This window comes from Pteropus vampyrus, unplaced genomic scaffold, assembly GCF_000151845.1.
Source record: "Pteropus vampyrus isolate Shadow unplaced genomic scaffold, Pvam_2.0 Scaffold363, whole genome shotgun sequence".
NCBI classification, from domain to species: domain Eukaryota; kingdom Metazoa; phylum Chordata; class Mammalia; order Chiroptera; family Pteropodidae; genus Pteropus; species Pteropus vampyrus.
Window position 1 is genome coordinate 1557489 of NW_011889144.1, and position 17925 is coordinate 1575413.

General features: G+C 49.6%; 1 protein-coding gene across 1 annotated transcript in view; it reads right to left on the reverse strand.

The window, feature by feature from the left end:
* Positions 1-4499: 4499 nt before the first annotated feature.
* The window catches only part of GAS6 (growth arrest specific 6), a 45213-nt gene continuing 31787 nt past the window's right edge, over positions 4500-17925 (reverse strand). Inside the window, exons 10-17 of the mRNA XM_023522905.1 lie at positions 16973-17154; positions 15915-16033; positions 15351-15540; positions 13119-13283; positions 11720-11888; positions 7802-7974; positions 6109-6337; positions 4500-5036 (exon numbers count right to left, since the gene is read on the reverse strand). Coding sequence (XP_023378673.1) covers positions 4882-5036; positions 6109-6337; positions 7802-7974; positions 11720-11888; positions 13119-13283; positions 15351-15540; positions 15915-16033; positions 16973-17154 — 1382 coding nt within the window. The 3' untranslated portion in view covers positions 4500-4881. The remainder of the gene's footprint in view (positions 5037-6108; positions 6338-7801; positions 7975-11719; positions 11889-13118; positions 13284-15350; positions 15541-15914; positions 16034-16972; positions 17155-17925) is intronic.

The window sequence follows — 17925 nt, forward strand, 5'->3', positions numbered from 1 at the left end:
TGAGAGTATTTTTAGTTTTTTAAAAAGACCGCCAACTGTCGTCTTCCAGAGTGGCTGTACCATTTTGCATTCCCATCAACAATGAATGAGCATCCTTTTTGCTCCGCATCGTCACCAGCATTTGGTATTGTCAGTGTTCTGGATTTTGATTGTTCTAGTAGGTGTTTAGTGGTATCTCTTTGGTGTTTTAATTTGCATTTCCCTGATGACATATGATGTGGAACATCTTTTCATATGCTTATTTGTTATCTATAATATCTTCTTTGGTGTAACGTCAGTTAAGATCTTTGGCCCATTTTTTAATTGTCTTGTTTTTTTTCTTATTGTTGAGTTTTTGTATATTTTGGATAACAGTCCTTTATCAGACGTGTCTTTCGCAAATATTTTCTCCCAGTCCATGGCTTGTCTTTTCATTCTCATGGTAGTGTCTTTTGCAGAACAGAAGTTTTAACTTTAATGAAGTCCAGTCCATCGATTCTTTCTTTCATGGACTGTGCCTCTAATGTTGTATCTCAAAAGTCATCACCACATGCAAGGTCATCTAGATTTTATACTGTCTTCTAGGAGTTTTATAGTTTTGTGTTTTATATTTAAATCTGTGCTCCATTTTGAATTAATTTTTGTGAAAGGTATCATGTCTGTGTCTATGTTCATTTTCTGCTTGTAGATGTCCAGTCGTTCCGGCATCATTTGTTGAAAAGACTGCCTTTGCTCCGTTGCATTGCCTTTGCTTCTTTGTCACCTATCAGTTGACTATATTTATGCGGGTCTATTTTTGGACTTTCTATCATGTTCTTTTATTTGTTTATTTTTTTGGCAATAACAGGCTTTTCTTTTTATTACTGTACCTTTATAATAAGTCTTGAAGTCAGGTAACATCAGTCTTCCAACTTTGCTCTTCTTCAAGTACTTAATTTTAATGTAGCCCAATTTTTAAATATTTTTCTTTATTATCAGAACATTTTGTGTTTTATTTAAGAAATATTTCCCTATGCTAGGTCATGAAAATATTCTTCTATTATAAGGGGTCAGCAAAGATTTTCTGAATGCGGCCGATAGTAAGTATTTTAGATTTTGAAGGCCAGTAGGTATGTGGCAACTACTCAACTCTGTCATTTTAGTAAAAAAGAAGCTGCAGACAATAGTAAATTAATGGATATGACCGTGTGCCAGTAAAGTTTTATTAACAAAAATAAAGGTAGATCACATTGGGCCCACAAGCTATAGTTACCTACTAAATGATTTATAATTACTTTGAGCCTTAAATATATACTCTACCCAGAGTTGACTTTCTGTGTTATATGAGGTAGGGGTCAACTTTACTGTTCTTTTTTTAATGCAGTGGTTTTCAACAGGGGTGATTTTTTTCACCCAGAGGACATCTGACAATGTCTGGAGATATTTTTGATTGTCTGAAGAGCAGGTGTGTGTTGGGAGGGTGGGAGCTACTACTGGCATCTAGTGAGATGGCAGGGATGTTAGGTTACAACATGACCTAAATGCACAGAATAGTCCTCCATATAAAAAAGAATTCTCAATCAGTAGTCTTAAAAACAAACACAAAGAACAATGAACAAAATTATTACACCCCTTCCATTAAAAAACAAAACAAAACTCTGAAATCAACTCAGACCATGTGTCAACAGCATAATCCACTCCCAGCTCCATCTTCATAGTTCACACTTGGAATCCCCCCCAACTCCTCCTCCGTCGCTCACACTTGGAAGATATGGAACTCTCCATCTGTCACAGCCTCCTCTGCAGCCCAGCCCCACCTGGATAATGGTGAGGATGCCAACCTGGCTGGCACAGCTGGGGAATGTATTGCAGCATTTGGCTCTGTACTTGCTATAAGCTTTTTCTTGGCAGTAGTTAGAAAAACGTCTGGCACCCAAGTGAAAGTCTAAGGAAACCACACCAGGAAACAGATGTGTGCCGAGCTCTCTCTGAACAGAGGATGAACCTTAGGTGGTCAGAAAGCCCCTAAGATGCTGGCCTCTGTTGTGTGTCTATGAGGGTTCCAGAGTGTCCAGTCCCCGAGCTCAGTGTGTGTCCTCCCTGCTCTTGGCTGTCCTGGCCTTCTTGAGAGAATTTGGGATGGCTGGAGGAGACATTCAGACGGCCAGGGGAGCATTCCACAAGAACATTCCAGAGCCTCCTCCACAGTGAACGGAAATCAGAGAGCACCGTAGGGAATGCTGCAGTGACAGGGTTGAAAAACAGACCAGGCCCCCACAGTGGCTTTGGGCTCCCGAAGCTGTGTGAGGCCGGGAGGTGGACAGCATGACAGCACTGTGCTTCCCACGCTTCTCAGAGCTGTGCTTAGCTGGCTCTGCGGAGCCTTCGGGGTTGAGGTGAGACCTCCTGTTTATTGAGAAGAAGGCGTCCCTGCCTGGATCCCCCTGGTCAACACCAGCGTCCCCAGGAACTGGACTTTCATGCCCCAGATGGATGGCCTGAAGCTATGTTCTATAGCTCCCAGCCCTGGCCTGACAAGCTCAGCCTAACTGGGCTGCCCGCCTGTCCTGGAGCCAGCACAAGGGACCTTGGTTTGGGGTCCGCTTACAGTGTGAGCCAGTGCACATGTCCACCTCAGTCACGGACCGAGAGTGGGGAAACCCACAGAGCTGTAGGAAGAGTTTGGGTGAGGACCGTCCTTCCACATGTGACCTTGGCTGGAGAAGGATATTTCACAAGGACACAGCTGGTTGGAGTGGCTCAGGGACTGCCTGACATGCGCCCTCTGAGCGTCCCTTATTCCTCATGCACCAATGTGGAAAATTACCTGAAGAACCTCTTGGACTAGTTTTCTGAAGTCCTGAGTCAACAGAACTTCCATCCAGATGTTGCCAAAGGTTCAGGAAAAACGGCAGAAAGGACGCAGCCAGGACAGCCTGATCGAGCTGCGCCGTGTCCCCCCATGGAGTTCTGGGTAGAGGGGGTACCCTGACACACATGGGGGTGTGGGGCAGGCTGGGGAGCAAAAAGGGGGTTCAGGATTTTAGTGGGAGCCCCCAGAACACTGGTAAGTGCACCAAGGACCCCTGGTGACGCTCAGTAGAACTGACCCCGGCCGCTCTGGCCAGCCCTGCCTGGACCTGGGGGGCCCGAGCACTCCCACCTTCTTGTGTCCTCACCAAGGCACTTTTGTACCTTCACGCCTCAGGCTGGTCTTCCTTGAGGTGAAGTTGGCCTGAGGTGGGGGTGGGAGGGTCCCCTCTTGATGGGTGTCCGTGATTGCCAACTCTTCCAAGAGTTGTGGGGACCCCTACCCCTTTAGGGTGGGCCAGCCATTGGGTAAAGAGGAATGAGTGTCTCCTTGAACCTGGGTGCATTCAGAGTCCTTCCACCTTGGCACTGCAACCAGGCAGGGGCCTCCGGTGCAGACCTCGGGGTCATTCCCTCTTTTGCAGAGATCTAGAGGGGAGTTTCTCCTTCCTCAGTGGTGACACGGCCCACTTTGCTTTCTGTGTGCTCATTATTTAGCTGTGGGTGGATTCTTCAGGCTCTGATCCTCCTTTCCAAACCCTGCTTATCTCTGGTTCAAGTTGTGACTTATAAACTCATGTTCAGCAGCCAGGAGGACGTGAAGATACTAAAACCCAGACTGCCTGATTTCTGTACTTGGCTGATACAGCTTTTAGGGATTAACGCCATAAGGGTAAAATGACAGGGTTATAGAAAACTTTGTAGCCGTCTGAGGAACAAGATCTGAAAGTAAACACAACCCAAACTTGCCTGACTGCTTCAGAACATACACTGGGGTTTTGTATTTAAAAATTTAAAAAATTCAGTCATGAGTACAATTCTCACCAGATGCTGGAAACTTCTCTGGGACCCTCTGCTTGAATGCCTGCCATGATGACACCACTGGCTGTGGGACACGCGCCCCCTCCACGGCGGTCACGTCAGGCACAGAATGAACGTGCCCCACCGTAGCTTCCAACCACAGGCCTCTGTGACCTCCGCTGTGTCAGTAGCTCCTGGCATTCCACATGCATTTTCATACAGCTGGTGTTGTCACTGACCCTCACCCTCCTGCGGTCAGCATGTGATGAGTGTCTACTCCACCTCCCACTTATAGACCAGGAGCTGAGGCCCAGTGGGAGGTGTAAGTGGAACCAGGATTCCTGATTCCAGCACACTTGACACCAGACCAAGTGCCATTTCAGCGCTGTTCACGGCTTCTCAGAGGAAGCATGAGGCTGAGAGGTGAAGGGCCTTGTTCAGAGAGGAACGAGCAGGTGCTGACCTTGTGCTGTTTCATTTACCCTCCGCTGTCCTGCTCAGGCGGGCGCCCAGGGGCCGGCCTGTCTCTTCCTCAGCGAAGTGGGCTCGTCTCTCTCCGAGGGTGGCCAGCTCTGCCCAGGGTCGGCATTAGAGTCTCCCTCGGCCTCAGACCCACAGCATCAGTTCTTTTTTCTATCCTTTTACCCCGAGCTGCTGAGCACTAAAGGTGCAAGGAACAGAAACCGCCAACACAGAGTTAAAAAGTTTTCTGTAAATATTTTATTTTTCCATATTTTTAGGTCAGAAAGAAGCATTTGGTAATAAAAATAACAGAGAATTATTTTCCTGGGTCTGCTCTGGCATATGCCGGCCTCCCACCTCCACCCTCAGGTCAACTCCTTGGAGCCCAGCTTCACGCTTTGCGGGGTCGGGGGTGTGCTTCCGGGTCATTAACATTAGTCCTCTCAACTATTTACACATATATTACAAGGCAAAGAAAGGTCTCAAAGGAAACTCAGCTCACGAGGATTCAGTGTTTTGGGGAACTGCTCACGCAGGGCAGGCTGGGGTGACTGACGCCTTCCTTTCCTTGTTTTGAAAAGAAAGCGTGAGGAGTGCTTTGTGGCTTCTCGTCCGGCAGCAGTGGTCAGTCTAGGGGCTAGCCTGCTCGACCGGAGGACAGGAGTGCGATGTGATATCACTGTGCTTGTAGGAGGCTTCGTCCAGGTCCAAGGCCTTCTGGTTGACCTCAAGCGTCATGCAGCCACGGTAGAAGGCCGTGACTGGTGCTGAGGTCACCGGCACATCTGGGAGATGTGGAGAAAGAACAAACACCGTCTCAGGAGGCTTGACTCCCCACACTCTGCGTCTCCCGCCTCAGCACTCACTGGCACCGTGGGGCCTTCTCCATCCCTGGACTTTCTTCTCAGGGGCACCATTTCCTTTCCTTCCAGAACATCGCCATCCTGGCTCGACTACATGCCCGCAGGCAGGCACAGAACATCTGCCAGTCAGGCTTTGGCAAGACACTCCCCCCTCTACTCCCCCAGGAAGTACATACAGATAGTCGAATCAGTTAAATAAAGATTGTCTTCTTCTTGGCCTAAATGAATCATTCATGCTGCAGGGCTTTGCCAGTCCTCTCTTACCCTCTTCAAAGCTTTATTTATTAAAACAAAATGGAGTTTGTGTCTGGTAGCCAAGACAGAAATCCTGCTATCTGCAGCAAGTGAAAACCTGCACTGAGCAATGGGAGCAAATGGGGACTGGCTTACATAAGCACCTGGCTCTTGTCTGCCTTTTTACCACATTGCCCTGATCACTCGGCTCATGGCCACAGGCAACATGGCAAGCGTACTTCCCCACTGATCAGACAAGAGTCCCCCCTACAGTGTGTAGGAGGCAGCGTATGCTGGTCCTTCCTGGACACAGGAGAGGCTGGTGATTACTCTGTCTGCTGCCATAGCAGCTGGCCATCCAGACTCGGGGAAGGTAGGCCTGGGGCACTGGGGCACCTGGCTCCAGCATAGCTCTTGGTTGGCTGGGCGGTCCCCACAGGCCTTGGCCGGAGCCACTGTCTGATGCGTGCTCAGGTAGGTGCTCCTGGAGGACGCAGTGGAGGTGGGGCAGGTTCAGGCCAATGCTTGTCCCCAGTAATCGTGCTCTCAGCCTCAACAGATAAGTCACTAAGCTGGTGTTGATGAACGTGAAGGCATCACAATGCCAGACAATAAACCTACCTGTATTTTCTCTTCCTTTAAAATAAAGAGTCCATCTCAATACAGAAACACCCAGGTTCAGTTTGAATTAAGCAAGTTGGGGATGGTCAGAACTGCCGGTGCCCCCACCCTCGAGCGTGCAGCCCACAGGGAACCCTACCTGGCAGCCCCCCGACGAAAGTGAGCACAGAGCCCTGCAGGTGTCTCCCGAGCGCAGCCAGCCTCTCCTGCAGCTCCGCAAAGCTCACTTCGCTCTGGCCCTTGGTGCCGTCGACTGCCAGGGTGGCTCCACTCTTCTTCACGGAGATGGTCACCACGTGCTCCTGGCCGTCACAGACCTTGATCTCCATCAGGGCCAGGGCGGTGTTCTCCATGGCCAAGATGACCAGCTGCAGGAGAAAAGCACACCTAAGCATGCAGGGGTGGGGGTGGCGCAGCCCCGAAACTTAGACCTTTGCGTGTCCTGTCCTGGGTGGGCTAGGGAGCTGCCAGTCTCCCCAGGCCCCGAGACCTCCTTGGGGGTGAGGGTGTCCTGTAGGTTGGGAGGTGTCATGGGGCTCAGGAGGCCTGGGTTCTGTGTTCCTCAGCTTGCTAATGTGAGACTCAGTTTCTACATGTGCAAATCGAAGGCGCTATCAAGAGGCCTCTGGGGCCCCTTGCAACGTGACAGAGGATGAACAGATAAAGCAACAACACCATCCCAGGCCAGGAGCCAGGAGGGGAAACCACACATTCCAGTAATCCAGACAAATGTGCACTGACTTAAGCAGAAATTGACTAGAAGCCATTAGTGTGTCTGTGACCAGGAACAAAGGACATGTTCCACTTCTCCCATGTGAAACTGCCACATGAAGCCACTGACACAGAACAGCAAGGACGGGCAGCAAACACAAACATCCCAGCAGGTCGCGGGCCTTGCAGCCTGGGGTGCTCTCACTGGGCAGAACACGCCTCTGACAACACAAGCCAGAAACACACTCTGATGCCAGAACAGAAAAACTTTAAAGCACAGGCAGCCTTGCCCTCTCCTTCCTGCCTGGGTGGTCACCATAGCTTTTTTATAGCAAAAGCTGGGGACTTGTGTAAAAGCAGTCTTAGACAGTGTGTGGACCCGTGCCTTGGTGGCAGTGAGTGACTCTGAGTGGAAACAAAATCTGTTATTGCCTAGTCTTGGTTGGCAAAAGAGCTTGATCGCTTTTGAGGGCAGGCTTACCTGGTGAGTGTGTACCCCTCTGGGTCAGCCATGTTTTCCCACTTTGGACAGAGGAGAGAGAATAAAACCTATTTCCAGGGCCTCTTAGCTGTTCTCTGAGAAAACAGTAAGCCCAAGACCAGAGATAGCTGACTGAGTGTCAGCAAACAGTAGGGTGTGGTGGAGACTGTGTTAAAGTGACGGTTGTCTAGGGGGCAGTTGTACTCAGAGCTCTGCCTCTGTTACCCAGGGAATCATGCTATCAGAGGGTCCAGGCTGTGTTTGCACATGACTTTTCAAGAGAAAACGGAAATCTGAATTCGTTAGTGAAATCATATGACTTAAATATGAGCAACTGATTCAAATTGTTCTAAACCGTTTAGCTGGCCAAGAGTACAGGTGAGAAAGTCACCCCATCACATAATTGGCTCACATATCCCTGGCCTCCCCAGCCCATGACAACTTTGATGTATAATTGTGTCAAGTGACTCTCAGGTCGACAATGTCCCCAAGCCAAGTGTGAGAAGGTGGGAAAGAACTTCCAGAGGTTGGGAATGGGTGACCCCAGAAGAGTGGTTGGGGCCCTGAGGGTACACGGCCCCAGGTGTTGCTGAATGCCGGAGCAGTCCCTCCACCCTTGCGGCAGGATAGCAAGTAGTACCTGCTTTTTGAGCTTCTTGGTGGAGTGATAGTCAACCAGGGCCACGGAGAGGGCGACGGTGTGGTTGTTACCCACCAGTGCGAACAACACTCCTGTGTCGGTGGCAGGGCGTATCTGAGCTACGACCTCTATTTCCCAGGTTGTTTCAGTCCCGATGTCTGGAGATGTTCGTGCTGCAATGAAGGCGGCGCATCAGGAGGCGATGCAAGCGAGAGAAGGGTGGGACTGAGCGGAGCGCGCTCGCAACAGTTCCCAGCCCCGCCCTGCGTGGCGGAGATGCGGCCCAGCTGCAGGAGCAGGTAGGAAGCTGCACGGCAACCCAAGGCTGGCCTTTTAAGAAGGCAACACTGTCTGAGCCCATAGCTGGGAAGTGACAGAACAACTCGGGCACGTGATTCAGGCTCTGCCCACAGTCAAAAGGTGCTAGGGCCACCCAAGGGTGGCTGCTTCCTTCCTGGCCATGCCAGCACCCTGATCTGAACGCCTCGTCGAGTGACCACCAGACCAGCCATTCAGACCTGTTGGGACTGCAGGTGCAGGTGTGCCGTGTAGGCTGAGGGTGTCCACCTGCCCCTCACTTCCTTTCTTGCAGGACTTGGCTCTTCCTGCAGGATGTGTTGGAGTGTCACAGCCCTGTCTCACTGTATTACACTTGCGGCTTTCAAGGCAGTTCTACAAGGTTGGAAATACTTTTTGGAGCGTTTAAAATGCAATATAAAGAGAAGCTGCCACAAGCGTCATTCCAAAAGACCATGCCCAATTTTATATTGAGTTGTAATTTTTTTACTATTCTAGTGCCTTAGTGGAGTGACTTTTTATTTAGATGCATTTGATATGCCACATCATATATAGTGCACCTAAATGAAATATGTATATAATATCTATATATATCCTACACAAACAGTTCCAACGAACACATTTTGGCAGAAAGGGTTGGATTCTTGTTCTCTGAGGGCAAATACCACTCCATGTTTCCTTCCTATGTTTGAATCATCTGCTGCTGAAGAAACCGGAAGAAAGCCTCCGTCCTCTTGGTTTTTTAAGTGTTTCTATCTCACAAGAACTTCAAGTCCCGAGGAAGGAGCTGTGTTTAGGCGGAGTAACACTGAAACAACGTCTGCACACACTCGAGCTTGGGCCGGGCTTAGCATCAAAGGTGCTGCCTCTTCCCCACTGGACTGTGAGCTTCTCGAGTTATCTGTGGGTCTCCATCTTTAAGTGGGGTCTATTATGGTCCGTTCTCAATAACTGTTCATTGAATTGAATGTACATAGAATTGGAAAAAAGAAACCCCAAAATATATATACAGCATTTTCACCTGTTACTGTTTTCCATTTCTTTGTGAAGGAAGAGAAAAGAGGGTTCTCTGGTAAGTTTCCCTCCAGTGGGATTGGCACATGGCTGGTTGTCAGAGCCTATGTGAAGGCACCAGCACCTCAGCTCTCCTTGGGAAGTTTTCTCAGGCACAGGATGGGATTTACTACGCACCTGTTCCCACCCAGGGCTTCTCAGACCTGGAGACCTAGTGAGTCCAAACCAATTTTGAATTGTGGCAGAGTAAAAGAGTACAGAACCTGTAATTTCACAGTGAGTCTTTTTCTATATTATAAAGTAGACATTAATGGTATAGTTCAAGACTTATTAAAAAATGCATAGTTCTAAATACCATTTGGACTTTGCTGTCATAGAACTTACAGATCAAAACTATAACAAAAAATGGTAAGCTGACTGTGATATGTACAGTAATGGGAGCATTTGCAGTCATTGGAGATTATACCTGTGATGGCTTTCTATACCATGAAAAATGTTTTTATAATATTAAGTGAAAAATGCATTAAATGTTTTATAGCATATAATTTTATATTACGCATTATAATGGTGTTCCAGTATGTACAAAGATGCAGACTAAATGAATAATGTGCGTATTGTATTAGGAGGTACAATTAGGAGTGAATGGTTCTTTTCTCAAAAATACCTTTAATGGCATGGTAATGCTTCAGACAATTAAAGCAAAGATACGAAGGAGGATGGTGATACAGGTCCTGAGAGGATGGCCTGTCTTGCTAAGGAGGCAGGAGCAGTTCTCATCAACTCCGAGCTGGATGGACCCTCTTTGAATGTAGAGGTTCCACTGGGTGCTGGAGGGGACAAGTGGAGGTGAGGTCTGAAGGAGGGAGTGTGCTGCCTGCCTTCCTGGGCTGACGAGCAGGGGAAAACTGAATGTGGGCATTTAACCATAAACGGCTCAGAATTTTAGGAACAGAGAGGGGCTGGGGGCGCCCTAGTGGGACTCTCGCAGTGTGAGAATGAGGAGAGGAAGGGCAGAGCCAGAAATGGCTCCAGGAGAAATGGCCATTGCAGCAACACCGGGAGCTTGGGCAGCAGCAGGCTACAGAAAAGGGAGCATGAGACGTTCCCACAGAGCCTACCTGGATCTGGGTGTTGGCCAGGAGCTAGAGAGGAAGCACCTGTAAAAGCTATCAGAATGACACGGTTCTGGACGTGGGCTCCAGGGGCTTTTGAACCTGTCTAGAGAGCTCGCACAATTCCGTCCATGTACATTTTCATGGGCCAGGATACATGGATCTCCTAACGTTCTCAAACTCAGAAGCCATTAAGGTCTAGGAACTCAAGCATAGTGACGACAATAAGGGTTCCAGCTGATGTGTGCTCAAGAAGCAAAGGTTAATTAAAAACCTATCTAAGGAAAAGATTAGAGAAAATCTCATGAGTCCAGAGTCAAACAACAGAATTGCTTAGCCATCCACCAATCCAAACTGTTCATGCCGACGTCCTTGAAACAGCGTTTCTATCCTTGGGCCATTGATAACATACACGATTTGGAATGGTAATGCATTTCATGTAAAATTTATGTTTAAGTGAATGCTCATTTATCAGTATGTTAGGATTATTTGTTTTTACTCTAAATTGTCACTAATTCGATAATGAAAAAAAAGATAGACATATTGTATTTTGTTTCAAGAAGTTATATTAAGTGGAGAGAGCCTCTGGGCTGACCCTCTGCCTCCTGCAGCTCCACTCACTCCCTAGATGATTGTCATGGATGGATGAGGATTCCCAACTAACCTCAGGTCCAAGCCCTCAACATCCCCACACACAAACTCAGGTGTGCAAACAGTGTTCAGGGCCCCTGGCCCGCCCACACCTGCCTCCTGTCTAGTCTGCCCCATCTCCTGCCCTCTTTCTGCTATGTGTACATATCACATACCAGCTTCATGTCCCTTTTGCATTTATTTTCTTTCTCCAGGTATAAAGGAAAAGCTCCCTTGTTGCTATCAACACCGGCCCGATGAGCCTCGATTCTTTGGAGAATATCGGCCTTCCTGGCAGTGTTGCTGGGCTGGGCTGCCTGTTTCTATTAATCCAAGATGGCCCTTTCTCCTTCTCTGGTTCTTCTCTTTCTTTTAAAACCTGAGTTCACCGGAGTGCTCGAGGCAGTCACACTGCGATTTTGAAATACTGCTTTCTTTTTCTCCTCATGAGCCACTGGTGATGGCAATGTCGAGTACATTTTTGAGAGCTTCTCCATCCACTTGGACAAACCTAAGTTTTCTTGTCTCAGAATCTTCTGCAGAGCATTCTCTTAGATCCTTCACATCCTACCCAGCCTCCCCATCTAAGCCTCCACAGCACCAGCAGGGCGGCCATAGTCTCTCCATCTGTCATCTCTTCCTCACTGGCTAACTGGAAACAGACCAGGAACATCCTCTCCACCCCCCGAGAGGTGGGGCATGTGCCCTGACCCCACTGCATCCTGCCCCAGGGCCCGTGGTGGGCACCAGTTTATCCCTGACACAGTCGTCCTAGGTAAAAAACTGCTTTTGTTTTTCCTATTTTTTGGTGTGTATTGGCTTAGAGTATAGCCACAGCCATTCCAACACAGGAGCCAAGACTTACCATAGTCGAGGCTGTAGAAAGCAAACCCATTCCCGGGGTAGAAGGACCCTTTCTCTGTCACAGAGAAGCACTGCATTTTCGTGTTCACTTTCACTGTTTCTTGGATGGCGGTGTTTTCACCGTTCAACCAGTTCCAGCTCCTCATACAGCCATCCAGACGGGGGTTTATCTGGAAAGACAGAAATTCCAGTGGCTTCCTAGGAGCCACATAGGCTCCCAGATACCATGACAAGAGGGCGTGTGGCTGATGCTATCCTTGTCAAATGAATGGGGCACCCTCTTGGCACAGGCATGTGAAAATCTACTGCAAAGTGGACAAATCCTACTCGTGGAGGTTATTTCTTTCACAAAACGGCTCTGCACTTGACAAATGATTCACTGCGGGCTACTTTTGCATGTAGCAAATGCAGTCTCTCCTCTTCCCATGCAGGGTAAGAAGAACACATGTTGTGTAGTGAACCCCACCTGCTCTGTCTACATCGTGTGTCCCGGCTCATAAAACAGAGTGAGGAGCACCGACCATCCACCTACTGAAAGAATGTGGCATGAGGTGACATTTATACAGCAGTTGTGCCTGGTATCTTTACCTGGCACCCAAAAAGCACCTATGGAAATGTAAGTGCAGGGGCTGGGAATATTAATTCCAGCCCATTAATTCCAGTTCTATCCATTTGCTACATGGTTTTGAGCAAATCGGGGCACCTCAGCTTTCATCTGTAAAATGAGGTGTAAGGGGTATAAACGGTAACTGCGAGACCGAAGACCTAGAATGGAGGTCTGATACCAGAGGTTGTGTGTAGGGTGCCCCTCCTCCACCCCCTGGAGAAAAGACGATACTAATCCCACCCACCCTTCGGACATCGACATGCTCATGACTCGTTTCTCATGTTGGGTGTGGAAATCGTAATCACAATGCCAAGGGTTCTGGCCACTAACATCAGCATGCTGGGAGACGGAGAAACACAAATGGGGGCGCAAAGGCACGTGGCATAGGGAAGGGCGAGAAAGGGCAGGACTGTGAAAAAGGACCAGTACTGACCTCCCCATTAGGTCTTTTCCCCTATGGAAATCCTGGCAGGGTTAACAACCCAAATGTTCTTGGGAATTGTCCAAAAAAAGTTGATTGCTTAAAGAATAATTTCATTTTGTTTTATCTCCACTGCAAAATAGACATTTTTATTATCAATTCAGATGAAAACTCAAATGAGTCTCATTGAAAGAGATGGTGAGATTAATGATATAGCTGCTCCCTGCTGCTTGTTAACTTTAAAGAAAACTTTACCTTTCTCTGGGTCCCTCGCCAAACCTGGTTAGTGCTAAACACATGGCAGCTCGTGGTTAAAACTTGTCCTCAGACTGATCCCAGGCTCTGACCCCAGGGACGAATGACAGCACTTACAGGCTGAACAAGTTCTTTCTCCTTGAAGGGAATGCCTCCCACGGTGAGGTTCAGATGGTACAGTCCTCTGTCCAGCTGAAACAGATCCCCTGCCACCGCAATCTTCATAACAGCATCCTTGTTCACCTTGATGACCAGATTCCGCTCCAGCTCCTCAATGGCGATCTGAGGAAAACCAGCACTGTGAGAGGTGGAAGTGTACCTTCTCAGGGGGGGCACCCAACCTAGGGGGGACCACCTTCATCACCACCCAGGACCGACAGACACCAAAACTCAGGGAGACCATGTTCCTATCACCACTGAGAGCCAAGAGACAACCCAATCACAGGGGGAACACGTTCATTACCACCTAGGACAGAGAGCACCCAATCTCAAGTCTGTGTTCATCACCTATACCTCCTCCCTGCCTCCATGGACCATGCAAACCTCCATGCAGCTGGTGGTGTGGCTTAGGCCCTGATAGTTTCCCTCCCAGCACTGCCCCCACCAGTTGTCTCCCTACAAGGAAACTCGCTTGGAACTACTTTTCTCATCTCCTGTCTCAGGGCCCTGCACTAAGCTTCAGCCAGGGAGTGGGAATCGTGCCTGACATCATCGCCCCACTGGATCAGCCCCGACATCACCGCCCCACTGGGTCAGCCCTGACGTCACCGCCCCACTGGGTCAGCCCCGACGTCACCGCCCCACTGGGTCAGCCCCGACGTCACTGCCACCCTACTAAGGTCAGCCTTGGCTCTGTTGCTCCCCTATTTTGGCACTTTCTATCCTCAGCTGTACACCACTGAAGGCAGGAAAACACATTTTATTTCCAAATTTCCAACAGTTAATTCAGTGCTTGGCATACACTGAATGTTGAATGAAGTCCATTCTAACACTTTCCATTCTCTCCTACTTTTTATGGAGAAAAATTTTAAAATCTATCATTCTATATACTGTGTATCTTCCTAATCCTCCAGAAGTCTATAAATTTCCTTTTTGGCTAACGTGGAGAAACATTTAGGTACTTGGGTCTGAATCTGGTCAAAAGAACATGATGTCTGTGTGTGGGGTGCCACTGGGGGTAGGGGACTGGTTAGAAACTGCAGAATGAAGAGAAACTACTTCTGAGCCAACCCTGCTCCTCAATGACCAGTTCCTGTCTCAGGGTTGGGTGGCAGCTCTGTAGATCAGGTAGTCCTGCTTCCTCCAGCTTCCTCATCTCAAGGCACCGTCCCCAGCCCCATCCAGGACCCCTCATGCCCCACAACAGCAGGACACTGAGCTCCCTCGTGTAGAACACCTGCTTCCTCAATCACCGAGGCTGCTTCCTTCCAGATTTATTGTTTTATCTGTAGTTTTGCTGATGGCACCCTTCTCACTGCTTTGGAGATATTTGTGCTCTAAGAGGTTAGGAAAGAAGGAACTAAACATTACTTGACGGGATAGAAATATTAGCAAATGTCTACAGTGTTTTTATTTACAGAAGCTGGGGTGACATTTTCCATTTTATCTTCACTTCTAAAGGAAAAGAGAATGCTTTTCCCATTTCTCTTTCAAGTGTTTACTTCTAAAAGCTCACTTCCATATATGGAGTCTCTGAATTGTTGGAGGAAGCCTGTTGTATCACAGGCTGCTTTGTTCCAGGCATTGAGATGCAGGACAGGGCTGTGTGTGCCAAATCCAACAGCAGGCCAGCTGCCCCCAGGTGCAGGACTCTGTAAAGAGGCACCGAGTGTGAGTGCGCTAGGATTTCAGCAGGAAGAAGCGGATCCCAGAAGCCAGAGCCTGGGGCAATGTCAATTGTCACACCTGCCCCTGCCCTATGCTGACAGGCAGGCTCCTGGAGCTTGGTCAGGTCACATGGAGATAAGAGGAGGAGCCCGGACCTCAATCCAGGATTCTCAGCTGCAGCACTGTGGACAGCCTGAATCCGAGGGTTTTTGTAGTAGGACATCCTGTGAGCTAGAGTATCTAGCAGCCCCTGGCCTTGACCCAGTGCCAGGTGCCCCCATAACCCAAACTGTCTCTAGACTCAGCTAGGTGTCCCTTGGTAGGATCACTCCTGCTGAGAATCATGGCTCTGATTGCACGATGAGATAATGCTCTATCAAAGGGTAAGCTTCCTGGGGAGACCTGTTCTGCCATGTGCAGTACCCACTAACGTTGAGTGTGTGAGTGCACGAGTAACTGCCATGGCCCTCAGCCCAAAACACTCCAGGCTGGCCCAAGAGAGGCAATGGTGACCACTCTCACCGTCTGCCACATGCCGTGGTTGATGACAGGCCCACTGCTGGTGACACGGCCGACACCATGGTAACGGAGCTGCAGCTCCAGTCGGCCGGCCCGCAGGCCCAGGACAATCCAGGTGCTGTCTTGATGGCCTCCAGCAAAGAAGAGAATGCCTTCGGGGTCAAAGGTCCTGAAGTCAAACTCCGCCACCAGTCTGAGCGCCAGCACCAAGAAACAAATTAGTTATGAAAAGTTGGCAACTCACAGCCTCCTTCACTGTGAGAGCCCAAACTGGCCTTAGAAAGAGCAGCAGGTAAGCAGGCCAGGGTCACGTGGCGAACATAGGCGAAGCCCCCCACAGGGACCCAGAATCAGAGTTCCTATGGGAGGCATCCCATTGGCACTGACTCGGAGCCCAGCACTGAAAGTACATTGTGGCTGCGTCTGTGTCAAAACCGAGCTGATGGCCAGGATGGCCATGACTGTTCTGGGTGCTGGCCTGGGACACGGGGACGCGGAGCTGTCAGACAGCCCGTTTACCTGGGTCCCTCCCAAGTAGGTTCTGCTTTGTGTAAGCCACCTTCTCACCTCGTGGGCTGCAGCCTTTTGAAGCGCAGTCTGATCACCGGTGTCCCTCTGAACATGCGACCCAGGTACAAGGACTTCATGCTTTTAGCCACATTGAAAGGCACACAGGGCAAAATGTCCTGTCAGAATGGGAGCGAGGAGCATCAGGCAGGGGTGCAACCTGGCTCAGCCCCTCTCCCAGTCACACAGGGCCTGTCAGGACTCCGGACGTGCCCTGTGTCCTCCCACAGCCCCCACCCAGCTGGGCTCCGGCTCACACACAGGCGGTGCGTGGATGTCAGGGCTGGGCTCTTGCTGAAACCCCCAGAGCGTCTGTGACAACTTGACCCGCTGTGTGGGGCCTTCCAGATGCATCTGGTCTCAGATCTCTCCAGAAGCCTCGGGCTCCTGTGCTCACAGTTAATATCCCACAACACTCTGGTATGCCACTGCCCTGTCCTTCTGATAATTTCCTTCTTACTTTTATTTTTTAATTATGAAATATTTCAAACATACAGAAAAGTATAGAGAATAATAAAAAACCAACTACAAAATATTGTACTATAAATAAAATATGGAGGCCTTGGAGGTTGCTTTTTCTAGAAAGTTCCCTACTCTACGATGAAGCTTCTCCACTGCCCAGAGGGATTACAGCGGTGTGAGCCCCAGAGGGGTGGTCAGGGGCCGGCCAGAGTGGGCCTACTGCTCCCACCCCTGGTAAGGAGGCACTGACCGACACACCTGCCTCAGAACCTGGGCAAGTGTGATGGAGTGAGGAAATATTCATTCATGTGTGAATGAGTCAGTCACACTGTGGGTTCGCACCGCCTGGTCACCTGCGGAGTAGGGAATTGCTGTAGCGGTTTCATAAATACAACCAAACACCTGGAATGGGACAAGCCCGTCTCTTATACCACATTTCCTCACGTCACCCAGGGATACCAGGCCTTTCAGCAAAAGCATTTCTCCCATCAAACCTCCCCGCCAGCTGCTGAAGGACCATAAACAGAGCCCACTTGGGCAGCCCAGTCCAATCCAGGGGCAGGGCTGCAGCATCCTGGCTGCGGGCGGGGTGCTACCTCACAGGTGTTCATGTCCTGGGACAGCTTGAGGCCACCGCGTCCATTGCAGTGGCAAGTGTAGGTTCCTGGGGCGTTGACGCAGGCCTGCTCACAGCGCCCCTCCGCACACTCGTCCACATCTGCCGGCCACAAGGGAAACAGCCTCAACCTCGCTTTGTGTAAATGCACGTGCTTTCTTTCTGATCACACATGTGGTACGTCCCATATGAAAACGAATGCTAAACTGTGTGCTCAGGAGGCATCCAGCCCTGAGACCCCTACTCCTAGAGCGCCCACCCCAGCTTCCACGGCCGTGCTTGGCGCCCAGGCCCAGCCCATCCCAGACATCTGCGCTTCCTCTGCTCTTTCCTGAGGGAAGGCGTTAGTGTACCAGGTGAGGAGGATGTTAGGACAAGCTACACCCGGCGCACACTACCTCACAGCATGCAAAACACATCTGTGCAACGCTTGGCCTGAGGTTCTGGTGCAGATCTATGCCATCGACAGGTGTCCCTGAGGTATTTTGGGAGGTTGAAGGATGCCCTTGGAGGGAATTAGAAGAGGGTGCAGGGGCCGGGACCACCCCATCTTCTCCCTTATGAAGCAGGCAGCCACAGAGCAGCAGGCAGAAAGTTGATGAAAGAGTACATTTTTTTTGTGTTCCCTGAGGACATGGCTGGGACTCAGCAGAAGTAAGATCTCGCAGGCCTGTCCCCACATACAACAAGTAGAACAGACCGGAGAGAAGCCCAAGTCTGCCACAGGAGAACTGGGGCACTTTCTTGTCTGATCTTTTCTCTGTGTCTATAGCAAGTTGGAGAAGGTGCCCAGTTGCACCCAAAACCACATGTGTGTTATGCACACATGATGTGTGTTGCACATGCACTGGTATGCACATGTGTACATAAGAGTACACATATTTACGTGTATCTGAGGTGCCTGCATCAACTGGGGATGGGTACCTTGACAGG